The sequence below is a fragment of the Poecilia reticulata genome, linkage group LG19 (assembly GCF_000633615.1).
Source record: "Poecilia reticulata strain Guanapo linkage group LG19, Guppy_female_1.0+MT, whole genome shotgun sequence".
Classification (NCBI taxonomy): Eukaryota; Metazoa; Chordata; class Actinopteri; order Cyprinodontiformes; family Poeciliidae; genus Poecilia; species Poecilia reticulata.
In genome coordinates this window covers 17,506,459-17,528,844 of record NC_024349.1, presented here as the reverse complement: position 1 = coordinate 17,528,844, position 22,386 = coordinate 17,506,459, and the positions used below count along the sequence as shown (strand labels likewise).

Below are 22,386 nucleotides of genomic sequence, written 5' to 3'. Positions count from 1 at the left end.
AAAAAAAAAAAAACACTGAAGGAGTCGAGTCACTGGTTAAAGTTTCTCATAAGGTCTGGGATGTTCAGCAGGGGCCCTTCCTGAGGTATCTGACGGCATTTTCATGCAGCTGTTTGATGTGAGATTTTGCCGCCATGTAGGTGAGAGGTCATTTGTTTACCATGGAGACCATAGAAAATTAAAAAAAAGCAACTGATATATTTGCAGGCCGGTATTTCTGTGACACTTTCTCTCTTTGTTTCTGCATGTGCACCCTCGCCCTAAATTAATTTCATCTTCATTCAAATGCCCTTACAGAACATTGGAAAACCTTCATCGACGTACCGCGTGAATAATTATTTGACAAATATGAATATATTAAATAAGAAACATTTTCTTGTAGAAACATAACACGAGAAACACAATGAGATTTTCCCTCTAATGTGTTTTCAGCACCTTGTTACTATTTAATGAATCGTTACATCTGTTACCATTCAGACCATTACATACACATTTCATAACCTGTTTATTTAATTTCTGGCATTAAATAAATAACAAAAAGCTACTGATTAGCTTAAGCTAATGCCATGTCACCGGTAAATTGTAGCTATTAGCTACTACAAGTAGCTCCACGGTGTCATTTAGTAAAAATAGGCTAATCAAGCTGATAGTTTCAGCACCAGTTGAATGCATTAYTACAAAATTTTAAAGTTTGAATCTTATGAAACCAGTAAAATGTATTTTTAGCTACTTGTTATGGTTATTTAGYCTATRTAGCTATAAGTTGTGGCTGCACAGTGGGCGGCTGGTAGCAGCGTTGCCTTGCAGCAAGAAGGTCCTGAGTTCAAATCTCGGTCTTGGGTCTCTCTGTGTGGAGTTTGCCTGTTCTCCTTGTGTATTTCTGGGTTCTCTCTGRGAATTCCAGCATCCTCCCACAGTTCAAAAACATGACGTAGGTTAGTCGGCCTCTCTAAATTGTTCTTAGGTGTGAATAAGTGTGTGTCATACTGATTTTACCCAGGGTGGCCAAGGACCCCTGTAGATATTAACCAGTCCTCCCTGCAGCTCTGCAAGGATGAGCGGTTATAAAAAATGAATAGAAATGGATATAGGTGGATGCAACAACCTTTTGTTTCATGGAAACTGTTTTAGAAATGCTTTTAAATATTTCCCTTTCTTTTCTCTGCAAATTTACAGTCTACAGGCTCATTAAATTTACAAAGAGGTTAAAATGTAAACATGCTTTTTTAACAACAAGCATTTCTACTCGGCTTTAACTGCATATGGCAGTTGTTGAATTTCTGCTTGTCGCAGTAGTAATGGCTCCATCAGTTAACACCATCTCCATGCATTTCACACATGTGTAATCAATTTGAGCTTGGACGGTCAACATTGAAATTTCCCTGATAGATAACACTGGGCGCTCGCTTGTCGCCTCCGGTGTTGTCTGAGGCGTTTAGCACACCTGGTGAGGAGTGAGAAGCAGACCTCTGATCAGCTCCGACTGTGGCCTCACTCTTTATTTCTGTCACCAGGCCAGGAGCCGGGCCTCTGTCAACCAGCGTCACCACATGATGGGTCCTGAGACCAGGGGGGAAATTCAGAGTGTCGGTCTGGTCACTTTGTGCTTCCTGTTTATTGTGGTCTGAGGCTGACAGTTTAACTACAGGTGCATGTGGGCGTCCTCACGGCCTGCTATCAACTGATCTACAGAATGACTGCCATTTTGTCTGTGTTTTAAAAGCCTGTATGCTTCTCTTGGTGACGCTGTTCGGCAGTTATTGATGCTCATACTGATTGTGGGTTTGTTGACGGGAGTGATTTAACGCCGACTAATTATTGCAAGGTCAGAATCTTCGCACTTTACACCCACATGCCTCAGCTAGTCTTGTTTGAAGCTTTTTTCATAAAGTACAAGTCTATCTAAATCAATCGTTACCCTGCAGCCGCTGCTAAAWGTTAAGTGGAAAAAAAGGGTGAGTGATTGAAGTTTATAGCAGATATTCCAAACTTAAAGAGCAGTGACCTCTCCATCATCTGAAAATGGAAAGAGTATCGCACAACTACAAACTTACCAAGACAACGATGTCTACCTAAACTGACAGACTGGGCAGCGAGACAATTAATCAGAAAACCATGAAGGAGGCTTGGTTACTCTGATGGAGCTGCAGAGACACATATGGGGGATATCCAATGATGTTACAGTCAACAAATCTGGGAYTTATGTGTTAAGAAATCAATTGTTAAAATAGAGGCAAGAGAGGAGGTGAAGGATGAGGTGATCAGGTTAAATGAAATCCTGTTTTTTCACCTTCATATAAAACRGTGAGGCAGAAAACCAAAATCCTGATCACACCATCCCCACCATAAAAAGGTGGCAACTTACAGCGGAGATGCTTTTTTTCAGAGACACTAAAACCGGTAAGAGTTATTGGGAACATGGATTAAACCTGTAGGCAAACCCGATAGAGACTGCAAAGCCTTGAGCCTGGAGCTGCGAATCATCTTCCTACACGAAATTGAACTCTAGATCAAAACAAATACATTTGTAAGAATGGCCAAATCTGATTAACAATTGATTGAAAATTTAAAGTTAAGGTGTTTTTGCACAGACGAACGGTCAGAAATTTCAGTCTCTCCATGCACACTTTGAGGGGTTATGGCTCTGTGCCATAACCCCTTGATTGGTGGGGTTGAATTCATATGAATGTCACATTTTTTTAGATTATTTGTAAAAAAGGAAAAAAAGTATCAAAAAGTTGTTGAGCTTCATAATTATTCACTAATTTGCATTGCTCTATCACAGAATGCCATTAAAAAACAGGTTTGAGGTAATAATTAGAGAAAATTTGGAAAACTTCTAGGTGTTTGAACACATGAAAGGACCTAAATCTGCCTTTGTTTTCAACTTTGTGTGTATGATTAAACATTATGCATGAATAATCACTGTCAGATGCTGCGCAACCTCCAGATAATGTGTCTATTTCATTGTGCTTTTGCCGTCACTGCCACACTATTAACACGCATCTGCTAAGCTGTACTAAACCCTGCTCTGACTTTGACCTTTACACCAACTGCCTGCACTTCTCCTCCACTGCCACAAGTGGGAGCCGCATCGTTTATCATGAGCCAAAGGTTAGAGAGGACATGAGTTTTTCTGTTTTTTTTTTGTGTTTTTTTTGCTAACCAGTTTCGGCGTAGAATTACTGGGAGAAATGAACGTGAGCACATCGCGAAGAAATGTGTAAACGGTTGAAGGTGCGAAGGAAGACACAGACAAGACATGGCACCGCAGCCGGAGTGGGTTTGATGCAGAAAGAACAGACAATTCCTGCAGGCATCTGTCAGCAAGCAGATATGCAGATGTTTGGGCCTCCCCCCCTCCTCCCCCCGTCTTAAATCTCCAGATGTTTCAAAGACTTCAGTCACACCTCTGTATGTCTGTTTGGTGTTTATGTGACTGTAGGCCAGAGTCCCAGTCACATCCACTTCTGTTTACTTTGTCGCTGTCCTTTAAAGAGTTCCTCCTGTGATCATTTTGACTCTTGTGAGATGAAACTTTACGCTGTGGATGTTTTTCACTGTGAGGGCTTACGTTTTGTGGTTCTGTTTGTTTCAATCCATCATGAAGACCTTGCAGACCGGCAGACTCAGGGGYGCTGTGAGAGGGCGTTAGGAAACGTTTGTGATGAAACGGGAGGCCCTCAGTGGGTGTAATAGCCGTAGTAGTCTGGATCGCTGTTGCTGTCTTTTTCACAGGCCTCCCCGGCACGCGGAGGCGGGGAGTTTTCAGTGCTGGACGTGTAGGGCGACACTCTCCTCTTCTTGTTTCCCTCGAACATGCCCGAGTCGGCTGAGTCTGCTGATTTGACGGAGGGCGGCTCGAGCCAGGGGTCCTCGGCTGCMACCCCGGTGGGGTCTTTCGGCTTTTCGTGCAGCACAGGTGGCTGCAGGGACTCCAGGAGCGAGGGCGGGTGCAGCCTGGGGTTCCCGGGGGGCGTGGAAGATGACGAGGAGGAAGAGGAGGACGAAATGGGTCTGAACCAGCTCAGACTGGGGGCGGGTTTGCTGGGATACTGTGGGGTGTGCCTGCTGGTGCTCCATCCCGCTGACCCGGCCGCTGATACYGACACRCTGCTCGACGCAAAAGGATGCTCTGGGTAGTAGCTGAGGGCGTGGTGAGCGGACGTCTGCAGGGGGAATGGCTTGTAGAAGCCGTTTCCAGAAAAGTCCCCGTCATAGGAGGATGTGAAGTCAAGCCGGTTCGGTGGTATGTTCTGCTGCGGGGGCAGGTACCAGCGACTGTGYGGTCCAGGGCTAGAGGACGGGTCTTTGTGCTGCTGGCCCATGCCGATGTGATCGCGGCCGTAGAAKCGGGTCTGCGACAGGGGACTAATATATTGTTCAGAAAGGTAGCTCTGTGGGTAGCAGGTCCCCGGTAACAACTGCTGGCCCTCTGTAGGGGAAGGGGTGAGGCGATCAGAGTCGGGAGGAGCGTAGAGCCTAGGCAGGAGGGAGGAGGAGGGGAAGAGAAGAGAGTGTGAGAAGAAGAGGAAAAAGAAGAAGGTGTTATTTCCTGCCCAAACCTCAAACAACTATCAAACATCTCACAGCCCCTCACACCCTTTCAYTGCAGCATGCTCAGCAGCAGCGCAGTAATTGCATCTATTCTAATATTAAAAAGGCGACATGAGCACTCAGGGCATTTCAGTGACAGCACTGATCCAGTTGAATTATTTAGGCAGAGTTCACACAATGTTCTCAAACCAGAGCRAAAAAGGAGAGGATTTGCTGCTGCTGCTGCTTTCTCTTTACAAACACAAGTATTTTCCAAATTACTTACGTGTCGTAATTGTCGCGGAAACCTTTTGCGAAGGGGTTATGGTCTATTTTCAGCTGAGTGATCTGTGTAGGGAACAGGAGGAGGGCAGCGAGAGAATGTAGGCACAGGAAAAAGAGAAGGAGTAAGCAACTACCATGAAGAAACAAGAGAGCAGTTAGAGAGGAGGTCACTGACTAATAATTAATGAGGTCAACATGCTGGAAAGAGTTGATATTTAGAGCCACAAAGTGGGTGATCACACCTACAGAATTGATGCCAGTATGTCTGTGCTACGCGTTGAAAAAGTTTTAGATGAYGCAGCTGTCAGTGAAACATTGAGCAGTCGGCGACTCTCAGTTGAACTGGTGTTGCACCGATTGCAAAGTCACTTGTACAGTGCAGTGAAAAAGGTATTTGTCCCATTGCAGACTTTCTTCTGTCATGAAGCAAATTTACATCATACAAAGATAACCAAAGCAGACACATGATGCAATCCCTAAAGGATGATTTCATTCATCAAGGGAAAAACGCGATCTAATATTAGAAATCGCCTAGATAGACAGAGCCTCTGTGAAAATAGGCTGTAAGATCTTTAAAGCAACACATCGTGCCCCAATCTAAAGAAGTTTAAAACAGATCAGCCACAAAGTCAATGACTTTTATCAGTCTTGAAAGCGCTCACGAAGTTCTTGGGAGTGCCATTATCCACAAATGGAAAATATCTGGAACAATGACAGAACATTGTCAGGAGTTACTCAAATTACTGAAGGAGTATTCCTCCATGAGGCCATAAAAGAAACCCAAACTCACTTGCCTCACCTGAAGCCTGCGTTTATAAAAGTCAGGGGAAAAAATGGTATCCACTGRATGAAAGCTAATGCATGCAAAATGTTTTGTTCTCACAACAAATGGCAAATTTTGATGATGACAAAGACTCTTTGGAAAATATTCTGTAAATGAACAAGACAAAATATTAATTAAGTGGTGCTTCCTGTTACATCTTGTGAAGAACTAACAAAGTACAATTTACCGACAGCGAAACACGGCGGTGAAAATTTWATGATCCGGGATTACTTTGCTGTTTTCCATAATGGAACTGTGTACTCTTCTCTTGAGCAGAAAATCAGAATGGGGAATGTCAGTATKSAGGAGGAGTCATGCAGCAGGAGGGATGAAAACCCACTGAGGAGTCCACTTTGGAAAAGCTAATGGACTGAATGGACTCCGAATGGTTTATGGACTTAAATTATGACCTTAATCAGGCCATTGATGCACTCTAATGTGGCTCAATTCTGCAAGAAGATAGGGCCAAAATTCTTCCACAGCTGTGTAAAATACTCTTTACCAGGCATCACAAATGCTTAATGGCAGTTATTGTCGCAAAGACGCCACAACTRGTTAGGAAGTTTAGGACTCACTAACTTTTTCACACTGGGCCATGTTGATTTGGAGGCTTTTTTTCCCCATTAGGCATGAAATCATCATTTAAAAATTGATTGTTGTGTTTACCCAGGTTACCCTTGTCTGCTGTTAAAATTAGTTTTGTTATTTGAAACATGCAAGTGAGAAAAATAAAACTCTGGACGGGTGCAAATAGATTTTTCACACCACTGCATGCATGCATGCAAAAATCAGATTCATTCAGTGTTTTAAAAGAGCTATAACAACTCGGTAATAAAATAATGTAATTTCTTCCAGTGAACAATATGTGCAAAAAAAAAAAAAAATCTTACGTCTGCGTTCTGATAAGCGGTGACGGCGATGAACTGAGTCTCTGGAAAGACAAACGTCTGAGCTTTCGAGGACAGGAAGGGGTCCTCTGAGCCGTCCTCCTTCACCTCCACTATGTGAAGACGTGGCTGGTACTTGTGGAGCGACTGGAGCACAATCATCTGAGGGCAAAGCACAAATAAATTCACAAAATTACCTTAATAGAACAAAGAAAATCAATGATGCTAGAGCACTTTCACACAATGATTTAGGRATTTTGACAACATGTCAGGAAGTAGGCAGGGATACCTGTGCCACGTTGTTGGTGCTGCCCTTGTTGTTGGTGAGCTTGAGCTTGCTGAATGACACTTCTTGTCTCATCCAATGAGCCCCGGAGTTAGGAGAGTCAGGGTGCATGTACATCCGATTTCCTGGAGTCACCAAAGGAAGTCATCAGCCACAGGAGCAAGGTTTTTAGCTGCGCGTCGACAGTGACTTACTATCGACGCRCAAGCCACTGYGCGTCAACAGTGACTTGCCCTCATTTTATTTGATTGGGATTTCATGTGGTAGACAAGACAGCAGGGAAGCTCAATGAAAGCCAGTCAAGTTTCCCTGTCTCTGCGAAGGAAAAGCATCCCCGCAGAATGACTACGCCTCTACTGTGTTTTACTGTGGGTATAGTTTGTCTCAAAGGTGATATGCAGTGACCCTCCACACATAGCATTTTGGACTTSAGATTCATCCAACCAAAACACGTTTTTYATGTTTTGATGTGGCCCCTTACATGTCTTGAGACAAACTTTGAATTTAACTTCTTTCGGTTTTTGTTGAACAATGGATTTCTATTTGACATTTTTCCATAAAGGCCAAATCTGAAGACTAATCTGAGATTCATCAAGAGATTCTCCAATTTCAGATTAGGGCCTCTTGGTTCCTCTGATTAATGCTGACCTCATCTGACCTGTCAGTTTGCTGGTCCCAATAAAATACACTGCGGATTGTGGTTGTAACAAGACAAAATATGACAAATTTGAACCATTACAAATATTTTTGCAAGGCACTCGAATAGATTAATAGATAAATTAATAGATTAATAGGTCACATAACCCACCCATCTGTTTTGTACTGTTTAAAATATGCAGAACATTTTATTTCTGTTTGCAAAAAATTTTAAAAAGCAATTTTATTTTGTTTTTTTTTGTCATTGTCAATTTAAGATATTTCCACTATAAGTGCTACATTCTGTAATCAGGCATGCTGTGCTTTCTAATTTCTGATACTTCACTGTTCTCATATCAACTATACCACCGTGAATTTTCACAGCATCACCACAGTGACCTTCTAACCTGAATTTGTTCATACCACATGAAGTGCACTATTAAATCTAATTGAGAAAAGCCGTGTCACCACAGTTTCCACAACTTTAGCACAACATCATTCACCTTTTCCACAACAACTGGCAAACGTGTGACAACACCTTTGAGTTTCTCTCATTTAGACAAATGTGGTTTGTCTATCATCAATCACGGGTTCAACTTTCTTTTATGTGTATGCGTTTTATTCAAGTGAGAACAGGAAGAACTGCTGAATTGAAGGAGAAGAGATCAAGGAGTATAAGATGTAGGGAAACATTTTTTTTCTTTACTAAAAAATCTTTCCAAAATGAAATTGAATGGGCCCCAAATTGGCCTGAGAGGATCTAAACACATGGACAAATGGTTTTGTTCATATCCTAAATTTAACATTTAATATAAAACCATTTTTTTAACATTTAAAGAAGCAAATACATGCTTGGTAGGGATTACTGTAACACCAACAACACAACGCGAGCGATCGTTGCTACTTGCTGGTCCAGGAGGAGTGAATGCAATCAATGCGATCTATTGGGTTTCCGCAAAAACTTTGTAAGCTACTTTGAAATAAGTAGGATCAATTGGCATGTAGGAGTGATTGAACTGAAATTAATCTTTTTGTAAAGTGCCTCGAGATGACATTTGTGGGGAAACATTTTTCATCTGCTTTCAAATTCTTCAAAATGCGCCGAAACGGTGGAAGRAGGTGGTCTATCGGATGAGACCAAAGTGGATTTTTTTCTTTTTCTCTTACGTACAAAATACAGTGTGAAGAGAGAAAGTGACATTTTGCTTCACCCTGAACACACCAATTCACATGGTGGCACATGACAGTGGCAGCTTTGGCTCTGTGGTTTATAAATGACCAGAGGAACCTCAGCGAGGGGCTTGGCTTTGTAGACTTCTCACTGAACCGTGGAGAGATGCGACTAGTTGAGTTGCATCCTCAACATGTCATCGGGTTCTGCATAGGTCTAGCAAAGAACTATTCATTTGTTACAAGCGTATGGGAGCTCAAATGCTCCCAAAACATGCATCGTATTAATGTTTTAGAATGGTTCAGTCAAACTGAGTAAAAATTCAGAACTGGTTAGAAGTTTTGGATACATTGATTGTGTTTTGTAGCATGATAAAGTGTCAAAGGTGGGAATGCTTTATCTTAACTCATTTTCCCACCAGATCTGATCAGATTTTACTGCCTCTGATAAAGAATAGCCTTCGCGGAGCATGATGCTGCCTCCAACATGCATCGCTGTGAGAAAATGGGTTGTGATCATTTTTTACAGGTCGTGTCATTTTTATACAGTATATAATTTATTGGGTAATTGTATTGTTTGAAAAGACGTCCAGCTTTTAAGATACAGTAACATACAGAGGCTCAAGTGGAACATTTTGTGACTTCTTTGCGCAGACATTGATAATTAAATCTGTAAAAACCATAAAAGTAAAGTTACCACCCATTAAAATAGTACATTTAGCCTCTTTTTTTTTTGCTGCTTCTAAAGACTTAAAAAGCCCTGACTGTGAACTGTAGCTTCAGCTAGCAATTTAAGTCGGTTTCCATCAAACCGACTTARACGTGCAGAGAAGCGGCAGACGTAAAGCGACACCAGAGCGTCCACAAGAAAGTGCCTACCAGTGCATCATGATGCACATTCTGGTTGCCTCTGTTGCCTGTGGATGTGCTGCTACACAAACCACTTCCTCGAGATCCTCCATGTTGCACGCATTGAGATGAAAACTTCTTAGCTCCCCAGAGACTGAAAAGAGGTTTTGTACTCCACCTGATGTTATCTAATCTACAACTGAAAATCTGGGTTCACGAAGATTACTTTGAGTTTTTTCTCCATCAGTTGTGGCTGGAGGAGGGGYGGGGGGTAAGTGAGTTATTGGCAGGCACTGGCGCAGGTTTTTCTTCTTTTTTTTTTTSTTGTTGTATGAAGTTGTTTGTGAAGCAGTAAGAGCTTTATGACGTCTTCTGAGATTCATGACCTTACTCGAAATGAATAATTTTGAAAAGATAAAAGGAAGAAAAAGAACCACTTTCAGGACAAAAGTTACTTTATTACTACTGGGARAGTGAAATATGTTGCTTTCAACACTTCAATACCAAAGTGAAAACTGCTGATTACGTAATAAAAACAGTTTCAGCATAAAGTACGATGTGGAGAAAATTTGTGCTGCACTAACATAARTGTGACCTAATGCCATTCCTAGTGAAAGTGGTAAGCAAATTAACTTGACTGAGAAACTGATCTAAAAGAGTTCAGTTTATTTACTGAGTAAGTTCATCYTGAAGCTTAATAATGCGATAAAGTCTGCTAGTAAGAAATTTGGTAAAACTTTGACTTTGTTTTTATATGTGTAATTTTTACCTAATAATCTTGCATTTTTACTCCGTTTTGACGTTTGAAAATGCAAACTTCATCTAGTGGATTTCTTTTGTGCTATGGTTTTATACACACCTGGCATGTTTCCCTCTGCTTTCCCACACTGGACCCATTTGCCTCCCTGGTACCTCCAGTGGTGCTGATCGGCCAGAACCACGTCTACGTAGACGTTGTAGTGGGCAGACGGATCCAGCACGCTGATGTTGAAGCTCAGGAAGGGAAACATCCTCCTGGATAAACACAAGCGAATGTTTATCTGATTTTTCTTGAACACACACACCTTGTAGAATGAAGAAGAAACATAAAATCTTACCAAGTATTTTTKGTCTAGTTTCTAGTGCCAATATCTTAGCAAACTTGAAATAAGCCCAAACTAACTTACAGATAACTTTTAGCAAGATWTAGAGACTTRTTTTAAACAAATAATTTCTTAACATTGATGAAAAAGTGTTAGTTCCAACGGCAGATTATTTAACTTATAACAACACTTTCTTCCCATGTTATAAGAAAAGAAMATTTTTCTTTGAATACAACTAGTATTTTTTCCATTAATGTTAAGGAATTATTTACTTAAAACAAACCTCTATATCTTGCTAAAAAGTTTMTTTTAAGTTAGTTGGTCTTATTTTAAGCGTAATAAGATATTTGCACTAGAAACTAGACAMAAAAATACGATTTTGTGTTTTTGTCATGTACGTCTGTGAAACTCTCCTATATCACAACTATTAGCTAAGTTCATTACTTCTATTTCCTTATTGGTTTGGTAACACACCCCTGGTGTGTCACCTAAACATCCATGTTTTAAGTGGCTGATCGATCCTGGTCAAAMATGCATTAAACTCAGAGAACTTTTGTCCAACAAAGAAGCTGAGAACATGTTAAACCTTTGGAACTCTGGGTGTAAAATAAATGCCTGTTTTGCATTGATCACTTTGTTAACTTGTTCATTTTGAAGACCTGCTAGACTTTATTTTGATTTATTCTAAAAGATGTGCATTTAGCCTTTTTTCCCCTGAACTGTCTGCACTCTGAATTCAGTGTGCAGAACCTCCARACACTCAAATCAAGACCAAGAGAAACCGCTGTCTGTTTTTAAGGGCGATGACTGCGCTGTCATCTGTGTCCGGACTAGTCTCTAAACCAAAGAGACGTTTGAGAAGGGATCCGCTCAGTGGTGATACTTCTGGTCCTGTGAGCAACTYGCGATAAAGCTTGTTTTGGACCCAATAGGTGCTTTTATCCTCTTGTTCTGAGTAAATGGTGAACTCWTACATTAGTTTCCCTTTAATGTGTGTTTGCTACAGTAATTCTGGGCAGAAAGTGGGACCCATTTGATTGTAGTTGCGAGGTGAAGCAGCGGTTTCAGTAACAACCATCTGAGGCTGAGCTGCGTCTATGAAGAGTAAGAAAGGGACATTATCTGCACCGTTTATTGTTTTCATTGTCACAAGAATCTGGATGTATTGTGAAAACGATGAGGGTTGTTAATCCYCAAAATTTAAAGTATTGAATTAAAAGGTTATTTATTTTATTTATTTTTTTTTTGCTGTTTTCACACAATATAAAGAGATAGTTGARGTTTCAGCAATATTTTCCATCATCCAGTGTTTTCAGGTGATGACATACATTTTTTTAAAACCTTATGATTAAATAAACATATTTGTGTGACTAACATAACTAGCCAGTGTAAATAGAAAAAAATCCCAACACATTAGAACAGAGGGTACATTTACATGAAAATCTGAAACAGTCTCAATTTATTATGAGAGATTTAAAAAAAAAAACAAAAACCCAAAGAAATGATTCCTTGGGGGCGTCAGTACACGAAATACCCGCTTTGTTTCCTTAGAATTAGAGTGTAAGTGAAGAACGGGACGGGAGGCGGGGGTTTAGAGGAGGCTGAGACTGTGGGTGAATATTTAATGCTGCTGTTAATAAAAGATGCCCCAGAAGATGCTCTTGATTGCTGGGGCTTTACACGTTGAACTCATTTTGACCACCAATGGTTTCAGTGAGACGAGGTAACTGGGAGGTCAGGGCGTCCCCAGGTTCACTGCCAGGGAAAGCGGTGGAAAAAGCTGAGTTACTCCAAATCAAAATGACACACAGCTGTRGCTACAAACACTCTGGCGCAGACGGGGCTCGCTGATGCTCAGCGCCCAAAAWTGCATGTCAAAGACATGACAGAGAAGCTGCAAAATAAGCTTTCCTGCGAAACTGACATGTAGTGCAAAGGCAAMAATATTATTCTCATCTTAATCACCTGGCTGTCTCAGTTTTTCACCCACAGAAACGTACTCTTCCACACACAACTTTTTATAAATCTAAATGCAGCAGCTATGAAGTTTTTTGACATGAACTGAACTCTGAAAGAGCGATGCTTTGTTTTGACACTTAATTATGACAACGATCACAGTCTAGATTATGGAGTTTTTAAAATGGGATCATGTAGATACAAAAAATTAATTGTACAAAAAGAATTTTAACCAAAGATATCTTGTTTTATAATGTCTATTTTTGTAATAGTTTAAATTAATCTACTTTTACCATAAATTTTCCAGGTTTAATTTAATTTRTCGGTTTGATAACCATCAGGGCTTTATTTTTTTTAATCAATGTCTGCTAATTTCATATGATTTTCCATTCACAACACTTTAGTAATAATGTAATAGAAACAGATCTTACATGTCACGACTAACAGTTTAGGAAGGTTTTCTTTGAGATAAAATACAACTTTGGGACAAACTTTGTACTTTTTTAAGGCTTCAAAAAGACCTWAACTAGTTATTTACACACTAAGGTTATGCCAACACACAATACTGAACAAAAGTTTATTATGAATTAAATATTCTCTAGTGAATCAACATTATATAAATAGTATGGTGACATAAAACTGTAATATTGAGTGAATTAAGCCTCTCAAAGCTACGGCTAAGTGAATGAAAKGCTAACATATTAGACAAGTTATAAGAAAACTACAATTAGAAAACKAATTGCTTTTTTATCATGATGAAAAAGCAATTGAATAAGTACAGTCTCCAGTGCACACGYAATATATTAATAAAAACATTATTATATAAAAATACAAATGCAAATAAGTACAACGACGAACAACTTGATCGTATTTTACAGTAGTGTTAATATATGACTGTTAGGTGAAATATGTTTCTCAAAGAAAGCAATGCCAGCTCATATAAAGTTATGTTTTACTAAAGCTAAGCTAATGTGCAATCCATTAAAGGCAACAGTGATAAAAAAAAAAAAAAAGACTGGTTATGTAAAATGCAGGTGACTGTATTAATGTAATGTGCTAGCATATCAATGTCTGATGCAACATGCATTGTATTGGAGTGACTACATGCATAAACCAAAACCTAATTTTTGACCTTTAACCTGCCTGTTTTACAACAATTGAACACCTTTCAAGGTTTTGAGAAATGTGCTATGAGTAAGAGGTAATTCCCTCTACTTTTGATTCTTTCTGATACGGGAGGAGGGGAATTAACTATTTCAGATTACAMGTTGCTCATTATGCAGCGAGTTTGCAGCACAACTCATGACGTTAAGTTCAGCTCTAATGAAATCCCTCTAGTTTTCTGAGGTTGTATATAAACTAATGTGTGAATTAATAGATATGTACAAGTGATTGCATGGCTTAGTCATTGTAGGAGGACAAAAAAATGTAGATAGATACATACACAATCCGTCTTTCAGCAACACCCTTTTATTTCTTGTCTGAGGCCCTTTGTTGTGGGTGGAACAAATGCCGTAGATAAGATCCATTGTGAACGGGCTCGCTGCTTTACAGTAAAAAGGTACGCTCTTATGATAAAACTAAGGCTTAAACGCCATTAATCTACGGAAATGGCTTCTTCGAAACAAGATAGAGATTTATCGCATTTAAATTATGCTGCGACAAAGCAGAGAGGCAGCAAAGTGAAAGTTTATCCACAAATATGAAGCGTCTGTCCTTGATAGCAAGATTTTTATTGTTGCAAATTTYATCAAAGAGCAAATGAGTTGCATTAGTTGTAATATTAAYTAACAGTCATCAGTTCGTCTAAATGTACATTTTTAAATGCAGACAAACAGTATTCAATTGGGGGTCATATTTATGGTCTCCAAATGAACAATTTTCCAGAGCGGGGCGATCTTCCTATTTAGTTCTCTCATTTATTTCTATTCTTTAATTTTCCTGGCTACAATTAAATACATAAAAAATTAGGGCACTCCATAACACCCCATGTGTTTTTATAACAAAACAAAACAAAACTGGACATATTAATATTTAATATGACTTTCAACAATATTGAGCAATTAAGCTAACGCATATACATAATAAGAACCGAAGAAACTCATTTATTCACACTGAAAGTGACTGAAATTACAAGCAAGCATATTACATCCGTGCACATGACAGAACCACACTTTTTGATTAAGGTTTGCCCTCATTTAAGCCTCAGACATTTAATCTGTTGTGCAACAGAATGTTAAAAATGAGAGTAAACACTAAAGTATGACTAKGTCTCCAGAAAGAGGACTGTGTCACTCTCTGAGTCTCAGAARAACTTAAATTCAGCTTTCCCACAGCATGAAAAATAGTTTGCATATTYGAAACAACAACCGYCAACAACMGAGTGAATTCACCCTGAGAGTAGAYGGCAAAGATGCTAAAAGAAGATCCCGGGAAATATAAACATTTCATCACATGGCCTACACCTCGTTCTTGTTACCKTTAACGCAAAAGTTTCTTCATGTAATCAAAAAGCGATTTCACAAGTTTAAGTTTAACTTGAGGCGTGCATGGGAAAAACCTTATGCTCTCTAAGAAAAACATAAAAAGGCAAGACTGATGTTAGCCWCAAGAGATGTAGATAAAGACCAGCATTTCTACAATAATGTTCTGTGGACGGATGAGTCTGACTTAATACACCATTACAGTACCTTCAATACCATAAAGCAAGGAAATGTCACGAGTACCATCATGTATCTCTGAATGCTTGAGGAGAATGTGAGACCATCAGAAAAAAATAATTAGGCTGGTGCAGAACCAGTCGTTGCAACATGGCAATAATCCAAAACATGCCAGTGAATTCAGCAACGACCGTCTGAACACTAATAAATGTAGTCCTGGGTTGAGTCAACAGATTTTGGTTTCATTGATCGGCTGTGGCGTAACTTGAAACTGGCTGTGCAAGCAAGAAGGCTCTCAAACACCTCGCAGCTAAAAGTGAGGATTGGGCCAAATGTTCCTCAGATACGTAAAAACAAGGAGGTGATAGCAAACAGTGGGTCGCTAGAGATATGCTCAGCCAAGTGGAGGTAACACCAGCTGTTAGCTACAAACTAACAAACTATTCAGATTTTCTTTGATCTCTTTTGCATAACGAATAAAACAACTGACAGTTTCTCTTTCTCTAACAAATAAAACTTCTCCAGGGCTTTTAAAAATACAATCAGCAAGCACAGTTGCCCCTGATGCATTTCTAGAGAATTTTAACTGACCCCCCCCACCCTCCCACCCCCTATTTTACAAAAACTTGCGTTTTCTAAAGTTCAAAGCAGATGCTTGAATTTTGTTGGTGTAAATCCAGATGCAAACACTGGCGTTCCATAAAGCAGGAAGATGGACACAATAGATTTCACTTTGTATTCAATACTTTCCAATGCAGATCAGAAGGCAAAACAGTAGCACTTTGTGTGTGTGTGTGTGTGTGTGTGTGTGTGTGTGTGTGTGGGGGTGTGTGTGTGTGTGTGTGTGTGTGTGTGCGTGTGGGGGTGCGTGTGCGTGTGTGTGTGTGTGTGCAGGAGATCTGGTGAAGAAGCTCTGTTGATTAATATTTCCAACTGGTGCAGACTTGCATCTGAGCAACCACAGGTGACGGAAAACAAACTTGCCGTGGCCACAACTAGCAGAGCTATGCTGTGTCACAATACAGCTCAACCTTTTTACATGACTGAGTGGAAATGAAAACAGTACCACATGGAAATACAAATTCTGCCTTGAAAAATAATTCATCTTCTGACCACTAGAGGGCTAGAAACAACAGTAACAAATTAAATATGTATATATATTTTTAAAAGTATGATTTCCAAGAGGCGGTTGCTGATTTTTTAAATTTATTATAGTGCTGTAGAGAGCAGCTACATTTACCTAATTTTAAAAGAATAAAGATGGAAATCACCAGGAGGAGTCAAGCTGATAGATTCAGAGGACAGGTCCAGTTTAGGTTCACGTTTCACCGTTTTAAACAACAGGAAATTAAAATGTTTTAAGTAGAATCAGTGGGTATTATTTCACTACTTTTATGCCTCACTGTTTTTAAATAAAACAGCTGATTACTTGATGTTGAGGCATGTGACATGACATTCAGAGTACAAATGTATGCATAATATTGGCTTTCCAAAAATAAGATGGCATTTTAGAAATGTTTCTGGAAAAAAAATAGAGAGAAAACTTGTTGCACCTAAAACAAAAATCAAGACAGTGTATCACATTAAASYCTATTAATATTAATTGTAGCAATTAGACTCTTTCAATAACCGAGTGATGTTGAACAGCCTGAGAACATCTTTATTTGTTCAACACAAGAGTGCAGCAATTCAAAGAGTCTCAAACATAAGCACGCCAAACTAAATACTTACAAGATCTCCTTTCCTCTCTTTCTGACCACTTTTTAAGTAAAACATTTTTACTGACATGCCTTATTAAGTTTGCATTAATGTACTAYGCAGTCAGACAAAATAAAACAATACCTCTTAGACATTTCTGATTTAGCTTTTGATTTAACGCACAGGAAAATTCTTAATTTCTGGATTGATCATGATTGACAGAAGGTATCTGTAAGCTTCACTCTTTATTTTTTCTTACTCTTCAAACCGAGATCAGCCTGTCCACTGCARAAAGGATACTAATTTGCAAACAGACAACTTGACATGGGTCCTGGAGTGTCTGATTATTTTTAATGTTTGCATTCTTGCGAGTCAAACATTTTTAATAAATATCTATGTGAATTTATGTGTTCTCTATTCTTTTAAAMTATCATCTCTTTATGGTTGTCACAAACATTTAGCCGCTTACAGTCGTCCCCGCTTTGCTTTGTTGTCACTGCTAAAGTTAAATATCGAAGATCACTTGAGAAAAAACAAAATGTAGTTTTCATATAATGACCTCATTGCATAAGCAGCCAACTATAGCGGCCTGTATTGCCAGACTTGACATCACTTAAACAGAACTCGTCTGATGACACGAAACAGACTAAAAAAATAAAAATAAAAATCTCAGAACAACACGCACAAATTCAAGACCTGCAAACGAACCGACAACAAATGTCTCTGGTGTTACTTCTCATCTGTTTTTGAATTTAATTCAGCCCACTTTAAGCTGCCAAATACATCCTGTTATGTGATTCTGCAGAACCAGGCCTTGATGTTGATGGTGAAAYTGAACTCATTCATCCAAATAATGTGTTTGATCAGTTACTGTATGATGATTCCCTTTTCACATAATCTTAGGTTGGTTCTGATATAAAACATGACATTTTGTTTGGATCGTCGCAAACGTCCAATGACGGCTACAAAGTCAAAAACAAAAGACATCCGTAAGGGAAGCGAGAACGTCTTCACCCAACAGCTCATCTGCTCCGTGCCATTTACTGGTAAAAGGAAACCGCTCCCTGATTGGTCCCAGTTGGGTTTTCCCAACAACACAGCGAGTCCAGTTTAACGATCAATCATAGTTGTATGAAACCCAATCATGCCAGCAGCTCTTTAGTGGCGTGCAACAGGTGAAAGAGCTCTCCTTCCACTGCGGCGTCTAATACAACTGAAAACAGAAACCCGTATGAATGGCTCAACCCACCTACAGAGTGTGAAAGTAATCTAGAAAGTGTATGAACAGCTATCGTTCTTGCTACATTGAAATTGTCAATTTACTTATAGTGAGCCTTTTATAGGAAATCAGAACTCGAGATAGGGGGAAACCATAGAAAACACAACACAGAGGGGTATTTGCATACGCGGGCGGGCTTTGGGTTTTATGTACAGAACAGAGGAGCTGAAAAACAGTGAAGACATCTGAGTAGCAGCAGCAGCAGCAGCAGCAGCTATTTTCAGAGTTGTGGTAGAAAAAAGAGGTACAGTCATGAGACTCCTCTCTGATGACAATATCATTAGTTTGATGGTGCGTGAATTGACTTTTATGTAGCCAGCGTATGCCTACATGTAGCTCCGCTCGCYTTAGCRGCAGCAGAGCTCAGACCTGCAACTGTGCAGTTCATAAACACACACAAAAAAATTACCATCAAATGTCTTGTATCTCTGCAAAAGCACTCATAAACGTAGATTGCATCCGGACATAATACCACGGAGACAGAAGAGTGTGCTGAACCAGACAGTAATATAGAGACGCTGACATTTAAAAAAAAAAAAAGAAAAAAAATCACAATAAACTGTGTGGATGCTGGAGAAAGAGGGAGGGGAGGAGAGCTGACAGAAAGTATGGGAAACCGCAGGGGGAAGGTGAGGTTAGAGAAAGAGAGAGAGAGAGAGGAAAAGGGCGGAGTAAAGAGGGGGTGAGGGAGGGAGTGAAGGGGGACGACTATATCCTGGGGATGAGAGAGAGGAGCTTGAGAGGAGAAGAGGCACCGGCTATTCACCGGGGAGAGGACTTTTCCACACGAGTGCATGCGCCTGATGCATCCGGACAGGAGCTCAGGTCCGGTTTTTGTCACCGTGCGTACGCTTGATCATCTGTGACGAAAACATGCCAGTCTACAGCTGCTGCCGGACACAATCACTCCCCTAACATGTAGACAAACCCCTGTTTCTGTATTGACTGATTTTGGATGAGAGGCGAAGCAAGTCCAGTTGCCTTCATTTAACACCTGGATAAACTGTGACCAGAAACCACCGAGGATGAGTCCCTACAGCAGCGAAGTGCGAAAGCACCAGTTTAGAGTCGCGTCCTGAGAGATTATAATTTTAATTTGTCCTTGATACCTTTTGGTCCTCGTGGTCGCGAGCACTTCCTGCAGATTTCCAACCGTCAGATGGGTCAAAATTAAAGGTCTAAAGCCGTTAAAGTGCTTGGGGCGAACACAAGCTGACTGATGGCATTGGTGTCTTTGAGAGCAAACATTGCCTAATGAACGGGCAAAAATATCTGCCACAGGAAGTGAGGGAGCAGTGGTGCTGAAACGAGGTAAGGGATGTTCATTCTGGTGACCCAGGATTGACTTTTAGCTTCACCTTGGAGAGGGAGGTTTGAGTTCTTGGGGTTTAATCTATAGTTTTATGCAATGGCCTGAAAAAGTATTAATATCCCTTGAAAATATTCATATTTTATATCCATAATAAGCACAAACATCATATGTATCTACATATATGCATTTATATATATATATATATATATATGGATTTTTTTTTTTATTAAAAAATTTAAAGTGATTGTTGCAGTTTATTATAGACCGAATTCCAAATTTGCAACAAGAAGCTCTGATTCCACTTAAATTAAACTATTATAAGAATGAAATACATATATTTAGGTTATATTACAAAAAACAAAAACAAAAAAACAACAAGTGACTACATTACTTTATTGAAGACTAAATTTCAAATCTACAAACAAGAGGTGCTTGTTGGGTTCAGAGTTGGATATTTGTTTCGCAAATTACTGTCTCAAATATTGCACTTTTAAAGAAATCAGATTTCAAATTGTTGACATTTGACATAACTGCAGCGGCGTGGCTTCAACTATGCACACAGAAAACCCGTACCTGTCAAAGACACGCCTTCTCCCGTTTCATTTCAAATTGCTTCCAGATAACATTATTTTAGAACTCTTTTGCATTTTTATTGACCTTACTGTACCAAATATAGAGAACCTCCCTCTGCGATCAACAGCAACAGTGGGGTTTGTATTAATAGGCCTGCGGCTCAAACTGCGGTGCTCTTGAACGCCCATCTATTAGAGGAGGGGTTTTTTTTTGCACGAAAGGAGGAAGTACTCAGCTCAGCTATGTGAAAATATTGGCACTAGATGTTTCTGCGAAAAGGCTGCAAAGGCACACATAGACAGCTGAACAGGAAATGACTGGTCATACTGTCAAAACCTTGAAATAGTCCCGCTTCTGCTTTTTAGACAACGAGCAAGAAGATGAATAAACACGACCCCCAAACGTTCTTCCTAAATGTCGATTTATATAAAGCGTACCTCCTTATTCGATCATCTGGTGATATTTTAGCACAAATGTGGGAAAACACCTGCAGCGTTGCACACCTACTCTGGTTTACTTTAAAATGTTGATCAAATAAAACCAATTGTAACACAATTACTTGGCTCAAAAGCAATTCTTCTTCTCTTTTTATAAAATTTTTGATCAAATATAACGTTTCACCTTTTGAGAACGTGGACCACGTTAGGTCAGATCTTGCTGATTAACATGTTTCAGTCTTAGCGACTCACTTCAGTACTGACTTGTACCTTCTATTCTTGGGAGCAAACAAAAACCAAAGGATTGTTTCCTTTTGCAAAGGGAGCAGACGTCAAACTGAAGTGTGTCACTGCTTGGACTCAGGGGAGCAAAGAAAGCAGATGAGCATGATTCCTCCTGTGGCAAATTTCTGCCTTATTTCCCTAAAACATGTTTGTAAAGCGAGATCTTAGTCAGTTCACTCTCCTTCCTGGAACACGCGCTGCATTAGTTATTACTAATAGCATTAGTAAGATTAGTAAGATTAGTCAAAGCCTGATAAAGGAAACAAGTGCCAGAAACGTCAGTTTAACAAAAAAAGTGACTTATGATTTAATGCTTGAAAAATAAATTGGTTTTGAATAAAAGCTGAGTTCCTAAACTTTCATTGCAGTGCACTTATTATAGCTAAAATATACTCAGCACTGTTTTCACTTGATGCAGCAGGTGCTAACTTTTTAATAGCCACAGGTCTCAGAATCAATTTTGTAAAAATACTACACTTGGCTCCTAAATACTCATTTCAGGGCCTTCTTTCAACAGCACAAACACGTTTTTGAAGTTTAAAGAGTGAAAAAAAAAAAAATCTAGATAATTTTCCACAAAACTTCCCCTGCAATGCAGAGAAACGCACTACAGGGAAAACTTTTCTTATTTTGACTCATGTCTTAATTAAACAAACAAAAAAAAAAACACAGGTGTGGGAACATAAAACTGGCCAAAGCAATGATCGATGGAGAGAAGATTTCACTTTCTTGTTTCAGGTTTAGTCGCCCGCTGCAACTAAAACCAAAGCCAGAATAAAATCCTACGTTTTGGAGCCAAAGCGAATGCATTTGAAACACCGACGGACGTCGAGCGACGGCGCCTTGACAGCACCCCAGCACGCCTGAACTTTGCCACAAACACACGGCACCTGAAATGACAACGGCTCGTGTGGTGATCTGAATTTGGCTCGCGAGAAGAGCGAATGAACTCTCCCTCGCTTTGCCACGGGGTCACGAAAAAACGCATCTATATTTCAAAGGCCAGGTGTGGTACATGAGTAAAAACTTCTGAGAGATCTTTGCACCCTGCATGTATCAGGTGAAGAAAGCAGGGAGAGAAAAAAAAAGAGAAAAAAAAAGAGAGAGAGAGGGAGAATCTCGTCTTTTACTTCCTGGACTTCAAAGGTGCCTCGGCTCCTCGGTGTGGCCATCTGAAGCCTCGCTGGCGTTTGACCCTTCCCTTCACATTTCTCTCACCCTTCCTCCTGCAGATGTTTTGATTAACATTGCAGACCCTCGGACTGCTCTCTGAAATCCCAGTAAAATTACTTTGGAGGCCTGAACCCAGGATTAAAATTTGACGAGGATTTTGCCTCTGATATTGAAAAAAAAAAAAAAGAGAGAGAAAAAAGATTCGGTGTCAGTGCTGCTCTGCTCAACTTCTCTAAAAATCTTTTTTTTGTTGTCGTTTCTTGAGAAAATGTCTTTCTTGCTTACAGAGGGAGATAAAAGGCAAACAGCACAGTCATCGTCAGGAATTGAAATTTTCGTAATGTGAGGTCTGTGGGTTTTTTTTTTTGCACACATGAAAATTGGCTTTTTCTCACGTGCGGATTGAAAAGCCCTCTGTGGATAATGTTTGTTTGAAATCCAACCGTTTATATATATATA

General features: G+C 39.7%; 1 protein-coding gene across 1 annotated transcript in view; it reads right to left on the bottom strand.

Annotated features, from left to right (window-relative positions):
• Positions 1-6: 6 nt before the first annotated feature.
• Positions 7-22,386, bottom strand: part of tbx21 (T-box transcription factor 21) — a 26,236-nt gene continuing 3,856 nt past the window's right edge. Inside the window, exons 2-6 of the mRNA XM_008437413.2 lie at positions 10,332-10,486; positions 6,821-6,942; positions 6,535-6,693; positions 4,823-4,884; positions 7-4,482 (exon numbers count right to left, since the gene is read on the bottom strand). Coding sequence (XP_008435635.1) covers positions 3,684-4,482; positions 4,823-4,884; positions 6,535-6,693; positions 6,821-6,942; positions 10,332-10,486 — 1,297 coding nt within the window. The 3' untranslated portion in view covers positions 7-3,683. The remainder of the gene's footprint in view (positions 4,483-4,822; positions 4,885-6,534; positions 6,694-6,820; positions 6,943-10,331; positions 10,487-22,386) is intronic.